Source organism: Suncus etruscus, chromosome 19 (assembly GCF_024139225.1).
Source record: "Suncus etruscus isolate mSunEtr1 chromosome 19, mSunEtr1.pri.cur, whole genome shotgun sequence".
Taxonomy (NCBI): Eukaryota; Metazoa; Chordata; class Mammalia; order Eulipotyphla; family Soricidae; genus Suncus; species Suncus etruscus.
Window position 1 is genome coordinate 38,554,856 of NC_064866.1, and position 8,172 is coordinate 38,563,027.

The 8,172-nt window shown below is 53.4% G+C and overlaps 1 protein-coding gene across 1 annotated transcript; it reads left to right on the top strand.

Annotated features, from left to right (window-relative positions):
• The first annotated feature begins 459 nt into the window (after positions 1–459).
• LOC125997187 (gasdermin-D-like) lies at positions 460–5,994 on the top strand. Its single transcript, XM_049765625.1, has 6 exons — positions 460–679; positions 1,354–1,534; positions 2,290–2,419; positions 4,203–4,302; positions 5,448–5,623; positions 5,719–5,994. Exons 1-6 carry the CDS (start codon positions 460–462, stop codon positions 5,992–5,994), a joined length of 1,083 nt encoding a protein of 360 aa, XP_049621582.1.
• The last annotated feature ends 2,178 nt before the right edge of the window (positions 5,995–8,172 follow it).

Genomic DNA, 8,172 nt, shown 5'->3' on the forward strand with positions numbered 1-8,172 from the left:
AGAAGGAGAGAAGGGGAAAAGGGAAGGTGAGGAGGAGGGCCCATAGTACAGGCAGGACACTTGTCTTGCACATCCCTGAGCCATGTTCAAATTCCAGCACCCTGAAATACACAGCGATAATACCATGGGTTCTCTACCATACAATTCACAGTCCCTGGTATAGCTCAAGCCCACCCTCCTCCTAGGCCCCCAAAGACAAGTACAGCTACAGGTAATCCTAATTGCCAGTATTTTCCATTCATGTGAACACACACGTACTGCATCAATGGGGACACCAAGGCATGAGAGAAGGCCCCTCGGAAATAGAAAGAGGTTCTTAAGCCCTGGAGAATCTTGAGTTCTCTTCCCACAGGTGTGGAGTGGTTGAGGTCACCGTGATGGGTGCCCCTGCTCCTCACATCAATGAGACCCGAGGGTTTACGACTGGCCTTCTCCTCCCTCAGGGGCCCCCTCAGGACCATGTCTTCCTTGTTTGAGAGGGACACCAAGAGCTTGGTCAAAGTGCTGGGAAGAAAGGGGGAGCTGGTGCCTGTGGACAGCTTGACCAATGCCCTCCTCCTACGTCCTTTCTGCCTGGTGAGGAAGAAGCGCAGACGCCACCCCTGGCCTTGGGACACCCCAATCATCCCCACAGAGTACTCGCTCCTGGACGTGCTAGAGCCCGGCACCCCAGAACCAGGTACTTTGAGCAGGAGGGCAGGGGATGCTAGTGGTGGGCGGTGGATGTGGCCAAGCAAGTGAACACCCTCTGCCAGGCACACAGTAACCTCCAACCTGCCTGGCCTATCAACTATGGACTACGGACACCCTCCCCTGCACTGTGGGGGGACAAAGGAGATCTGGTATCTTCCTGTTCCATGCTGTATGACAGTAATGACAGGTCATTCCATACATACGGTGGCAGTGGTTGCCATGGATGGAGTCAGCTGCATGCTATGACCTGTGACCTGTCCCTGCATCTGTCTCAAAATCCTGACTAGGGGAAGTTCTATTTCTTCTCTGTGCCTTTGTATCTTTGCATAAATGGGGACAAGAGAGATAATAGAATGGATAAGGACTTCCCTTACTTTGTGCTGACCCAATTTGGTCCCTGACCATCCCTAAGCATTGTCAGGGCTGAACCCTAAGCACAGAGGCACAAATGGGCCCTGCGCATCACTAGTGTGGCCTCCTTCCCACTCAAAACAAGCCCTCCATAAAGTCAACAGCCTCAAAGAGAAAACAGACCTCCAAAGTTGCCTGACTTACCCGGGATTGTACCCCCAAGTGGGGGCAGCAGACACAGCCTGGAGCTGTGACAAGTCAAGTTTGCCACCACCACTGACTGGCACTACCATGACCTCTTCTCCCCAGAAGTAAGCCAGAGTCAACCCTTTCATATCCAGGAGACAGGAGTAGGAACAGGTGCCCTGGAAGCAAGCTCTGGGCTGCAAAGACAGTTGACAACCAGCAACAAGGCAAGCCGCAACGCTAAGCTGGCTGTGCAGACCCTCAGCGTGTCCCCCAACACCTGGGAGGCCCTGGTGGAGAATAGGTGAGTGAGGATAGAGTCTATCTATTGGGGTCTGCCTGGTCCCTCCAGGCTCTAGAAGGAAGTGAAACAGGAAAGTCCTAAGTGGGGGTTGGGTCTACCAGTAGAGATAGGGCCCAGGGAAGAGAACATGGACAAGCCGGAGGGTCTGATGTCAGGGCAGAGATTGCCAGGAGAAGACACAGATGCCGTGACTGGATGTGGAGCTCAGGTATGGCAGAGAACATGGCAGAAAGCACCTTCTCACATCTTCTAGGAAGATGTGAACTCAACAATACAATTTTCAAGAGAAGTTAGAAACTAACAGGTGGGGTGGGAGGGGGGGAGATTAGGGGTGGATGGATCGATGGGTAGAAGGAAGGATATTAAAGAGGGAGAAAAAGGCTATGAAATGTGATAGACTGGAGCCAGGGGATGACAGAGATCCTTTCTGTAGAAATCAGGGTTTTATGTAAAGCTTGAATAACTTCCACCTTTCATTAAGCCCAACTTGCAGAAAGCCAGACTGCAGCCTCTATCCTGGGTAATTTACCCAGTAGGAGATGGAGGTGTCTGATTTTTATCCTCCACCCTCTCCCCTTTTCCAAGCATCTGGACTGATCTTAATTGAGTAGGTTCTGAGCACAAGCCCCACATTCTAGCAATCTTCCTACCTCCATCATGGGTCCGAGATGCCCCCAGCAGGAGGCTCAGAACTTGAAGATGCTGGAAGAGGCCCTTCATCTATGCGTCTTCTCCTGCCCCTCATTTGCTTGCAGGAAAGTGAGGGTGCCACAGCCCTCGTTCCTGAAAAACTGGGAGGAGAGAGAGAACCTATATGTGGTAACAGAAGCTGTGGAAACCGTGCAGGACAAGACTGAGGGAACAGGACAGTCTGGCCACCCAAAGGTGCAGGCATTGTTGAGCTAAGTGGGACCTCCAAGAAGTTCTACCCACACCCTGCCTCAAAATCCCCTTGTCTGAGGGTACAGTGAGTGTGTGGGTGCTTGTGCCAAGACTCTCAGCATGTCAAAATCCCTTGGAGAGAAGCTGTTGTTTGGGGCTTGTTTGGCTTAGTTTGCTTGGGCTTGGGGAAAGGGCTCAGCCAACTGGGCCAGGAGCCCCACGAAGGTCGAATACTGATACTGGGAGCCATCAGAGCCACCCTAGCAGTGACGCAGGAGCCATGTGCTGCAGGTATTGGACCTCTGTTCACTATAATTCAAGGCTGGGAAGAGAATGTTAGAGCACAGACTTAGTATACACAAGGCCTTGAGTTCATCCCCAAGTGCCTGATGGTCCCTGAATAGTACTGGATGTGGCTGAACTTCTTATCAAGATGTGCCAGGAGTTGCCCTTTTTTTAAAAAATATTTTTCTTCATTTAAGCACCATGATTAAGTACATGATTGTAGTTGGGTTTCAGTCATAAAATGAACACCCCCCTTTACCAGTGCAACCTTTCCACCACCAGTGCCCCCCATCTCCCTCTTTCCCCACCTCCTGCCTGTATTCGAGACAGGCATTCTATTTCTCTCATTCATTAGCATTGCCATGATAGTTAGTGTAGTCAAGGACTTGTCCTCTAAAGAAAGGTTTTCCCATGAATAAAAATGCTGACATACAAACACCTAAGGCCACACCCCTGCCCTCCACACAGCAGTCCTTCAGTTCTTCTGAATTTTTTGTTTTTTCTTTGTTTGGAAGCCACACCTGGCTATGCTCAGGCTTATTCCTTGGCATTATGCTGCAGGATGATTTGTGGCAGGCTCCTGGGGCCATTAGGGTGGAAGGTATCAAAGTTAGGTCTGTTGCATCCAGGGGGTGTTAGCAACTGTGTCATTGGGAAACCTGCTGTGAGGAGCAGGAAGGATCATGGTATTAGCCTTCAAATTCATCCTTTTTATAGTTTCTGGGGAAACACTCTGAAGTGGGGAAAATGGGCTGTTCTTAAGATTCAGGATTGTGGAGGGGAGATCTAAGCCCTAGCTGTGCTCAGGGCCTAGTTCTGTCTAGTTCTCTCTCTGTGCTCCAGAGTGACCCCTGATGCTCAGGGACTCAACCAAAGTGAGTTGCATGCTAGGCAAGAATAACCCCAGTACCTCGCTGACCTTGGACTTGAAGTGTTTGAGTCATCTCAAAAACTGTGTTTTCCAGAATGGCTACATCCTTTTATATCCCCTTCAATAGCAAACAAGGAATCCCTCTTTCCTCATTTTTTCCAAGATTTGTTTCGTTTGTTGCTGTTATTGGTGCAGGGTTTTGGTGGAGGTATTGACTTGATATGGAAGTAGGTGCTGGAGGTGGAACCCAGAGTGGTTCAAGATGCAATATTGGGAGGTGCTCCAAAGTTGATTCAATGCTCCTCCCCTTTGGGATAATAGCATTTGTTGGAGGTCCCAGTCATTCCCTGGTTGGTTGGAGATCCCTGTGTGAGATTATTTTAGAGCCAGCATGGACTCCCCTAAAAAAGATGCTTTTGACTTTTGTGCTGTTGCTGTTATTTTGGCCAATACTTCTTTCAAAGATGTTGGCCTTGCTGTGTGTGTGAGCATTCCCAACAGTCCCCTCTAGTCTCTGCAACCCAACCATTGAAGACCTTCCCCCTATGTGCTCCCCAGGACCATTTCCCACGGGCCCCAGAATCCTGTGGGCCTGTAGTCATAGTTTCATCCTTCCTGCCAACCATGTAGGTGCAGGGCCAGGTGCCAACAGAGAAAGTATTGTCCATCCCACAGGGCAGCATTATGGCCTACAGGGTCCTACGCCTGGTAATCAAGGAGGATCGCTGGGGTAAGTAGGAATGGAGGGCTGTGGAGGGGAGAGCAGTCAGTATATGAATAGCATCCTGTCCCTGGGGAGCTGCTAAGCTGGCCAACATGAGGGGAGCGGCTCCTGCCCCAGCCTGTACTTGCCCTGAGGGGTATCATTTGGCTGGGGTGAGATCTGGCCTTCATCCAGTCTTGGAGCCCTTCAGGGTGGAGGGTGAGATGCACTCTGGATGCCCAGCCCTTACCCTCGAAGCTGCAGGGCAGGTCTGGGTGGGGGGCAGGATACACCCCATTCTCTACTGGAAGGGATAGGAGCTGAAGGCTCCCAGGCACTAAGGGGTAAGCATGACTGTGTGGCTTGTCATCTGGAGGGTCCTGTGCTGTCACTTGAGGAGGAGAGCCCCAGCAGTCTTGGCTCTCAGAGACCCCAGCACGCCTGGCCCTAACTAAGATGGCCAGCAGAGAGAGGTACAGACACCTCCTGAGTTGTAGTTTACCCTCTCTCTGCCCCCCCCAACAGCTGTTCTACACCTGCCCAAAGGCAAGTTCTGCGGAGACACCAACAGAGGTGAGCGCCACCACCCTGGCTGGAAAGCCCTTTCCCAGGTGCCAGGGCTAAGTTCTGAGAAGTCCTCTCTGTCCACACCATTCCCATCACTCCATAGGTGGGTGGACCAGCGCTTTCTAGGCCTAGTGAGGCAAGAACAGGAACATGCTAAGAGCACAGAGAGAAAATGAATCGAAGAATGGGGAGTGGGAAGTGGGCCTTCTGAGCCCCTACAGGCTACCCTCACACACAGCTTTTGCTCCAACACTCGGGGCTGGGTCCCACCTCACCAAGTGAGGGGATCAAGCCACAATGAATTCTGGAAAATTCTCAAGAGGTAGGGAAAGCTATGACCAAGATGGGGAGAAGGAGGAATCGCAGTCACCCACCCCATACTTATCACCCTGATGCTCATGAGCCGACTTCAGCCTCCCTGTGGGATGTAGGATCTGGGTGAGGGCCAGGAAACCTCTTGCAGAGAAGCCTGAGTGGGCTCTTTTCAGGCAAGGTGGATTGTGGGGGAAAGTGCGGGCATGGGGATCAAAGACAGGGTGGATGGAGGAGCAAGAGGCAGGCCCCACCCTAGCCCAGGGGTGACCATTCTCTCCTGCCCTCCACAGGCTCCAGCTCTGACAGGGCCCTGGACCAGCAGCTTGGCTTTGGGGGCCTGCAGAAGAAATTGGGGGCCCAGCTACAGGACCTGGCGACACTGTCCCCCGAGCTGCGCCTCAAGCTGCTAGGCGCCCTCCAGGAGCTTCTTCGGACCCCCAAAGCCCTACAGGAGCTGGAGGACTCGGTAAAGGGCTCATAGGCCAGCTGGGTGGGAGATTTGGAAGTACAAAGGGCAGGGAAACTCACACATACCCGGTTCTCCCGTCCCCACCCCTGCAGCTGGAGAAGGCCTTGGACAAGGGGGTGGTGGAACAGCTTGGTGGCCCTGGGGGCCTCATCTTGAGCAGCCTGCAAGATCCCGCGGGCAGCCTGCCGCCCTCAAAAAACACAGCCATCCTCTGCATTCTTGGTGCACTCGTGGGTAAGGGGCACTTCGAGACCCAGCGCCTTCTTTCAGCCTTGCACCTTGCCCCCTCACCCCTGGTTCAGAGCAGCCGCCTGGCTTTGGTTCTAGGTTTCATGCAGGGATCTCTGGATGACAGGAGGTGGTGGTAGCCCTGCAAAGCGCTTCCCACAAGTCAGTGCAGATCAGCAGCACCTCCACAGCCAAGGGCAGGAAAGAGGGTCAGGCCGTGAAAACAGCCCAGAAAGTCAGGGTCTTTATTCCCCAGAGTCCCCTTTCTGGTACTGTTCTGGCTAAGAAGAACTGATGGGCCATAAGGGGGCTGGAAGTGGACAGTGCTCAAATTTCACATAGGCAGGATCACATGTGTGTATGGGGTGTGTGCCTAGGCCCCATCTTGTGCTACTGACCATCAGTTCCCTGCAGCCCTCTTCACTGGGTCTCCCCATTGCGCCATGGCTCCCCTCCATGCCCAGCGCCTGTCCAGCCCCACCCTCAAGAGCGTGGGAGCCTTGGCTCTCTTCTTCCAGAGAGCTGAATGCAAATTCACTGAATGCATTCCAGGAAAGTGGGTCCCTGGGTGCATTTCCTGCCTGTCTCTTCTACTTCCACGTAGGGGCAGGGCACAGAGGCAGGTGTGGTTGGACCTGGGCTGTAAGGAGGGAACTATTGGAGGCTAAGCATCCTCTTTGGGTCCTAAGGTGGTTGGTTCGAATCCCATATGGTGCCCGGTGCCTGGCAGGAGCTATTTCTGAGCAGATAGCCAGGAGTAACTCCTTAGCAACGCCGGGTGTGACACAAAAACAAAAAAACAAAAAGAAAAACAAAAAATTCAGTGCTTGTGAGGTGGGCTGGTGGAGTTCCAGCCTTCCAGAACCTTCCGGGCAGAGATGCCAGGGCTTGAGGCTTCTCCCCACCTGGGGCATAGATACCTCTCAGCCCAGTCACCAGGATTTTCTGCTCCACTCTCTCCACAGTGCTCAGCGACACCCAATTGGACCTATTGGCCCAGTGCCTGGACAGGGGGCTCCTACCTCAGCTGTTAGAGCTGGTGAGCACCCTGGAATGAGGGGAAACATTGCATGCAGTGGTGGGACACTGGGCCATTTGAGAGGGGAGGATAAAGGGCCCTGCAGAGGCCACCTTTAACCCCAAGTCGCAGCTTTGCGGGGAACAAGGTTCAGAGCCTGGGCAAGGGTGGACAGCCCGCTGCATTGTCCCCCCAGGTGGTGAGCATCCTGAAGGTGACCTTTGACTTGAAGGAGGAAGCCACCTTCTCTCTCCCCTCAGAAGCTCTGTCCACTCTGCCCAAGGAGGACGCGGCCCTGGCCCTCAGCCTGGTGGAGAGCTGCGGGCTGGAGCTGCAGGGCTCTGTCCGCCCGCTCACCTGGGATCCCGACGTACTGCCCCAGCTCTCTGCCCTCTACGGTGCCCTGGAGGGGCTGAAACTGCTGGCCAGCCCCTGTGCGGGAGCCCAGCAGGCCCAAGCCTGAGAGGCCGCTGCCTCCCGGGGGCTCTTGGCAGTGGATTGGAGCTTCCATGCAGTGCCAGAACCCACCAACTAGGGGCCCTGCTCTCTTCAGCCCTTTCAAGGCTGCTTCAGACATCAGACAACATCTTGACATCTAGGGGAGAGGTACCCCCTAGAGTCAGCCTATGGTTTCACCTTGAATCAGGATTCTGGCAGGAAAGTACTTTGCTGCCTAACCAATCACAGCCACGCAGCTTTGGGCAAATTATTCCCACCTCTATGCTGGGTCTCATCTAGCTCCCTGTGCCAACCCTTAAAATGGAGGTGGCCCCAATTCCTGATTTCCCAGTTGTGGTGGAAATGGCACATTACTATAGATAAAGAGCCCCCCAACACGCTGGTGTCAGCTGTCACTGTGTGGGGTTGACTTGGTGAGGGGGTCACTGTGCCTGACAAGAGTCCAGGTCACTTGAGAACTCGGGCCATCACCCTAACATTTCCGCTCCCAGCACCTTTCTGCAGTTTTGCTTTCTCTCTGCCCGGTGACAGAGGTGTGTGGGGTCCTTGAGGTGCCAACCCTTGAAGCACTAGGTCTTGTGCAGTGGATGTACCCAGGAGATCCAGAGTTTGTGGAACAGGGGTGGGAGGGAAGTTCCTGGCCTACTCCATCTTCTCGTCATGGAAACATGCTGGAAAATATGGAAACATATCAGCACATATTGCACACACAGACACACACACCCTCAAGCAGCAATCAGACCCAACCCAATTCCTGATAGAGGTTGTGGTAAAACACGCACACACCCCAAGCAGCGATCGGTCAGACCCAACCCAATTCCTGATAGAGGTTGTGGTAAAA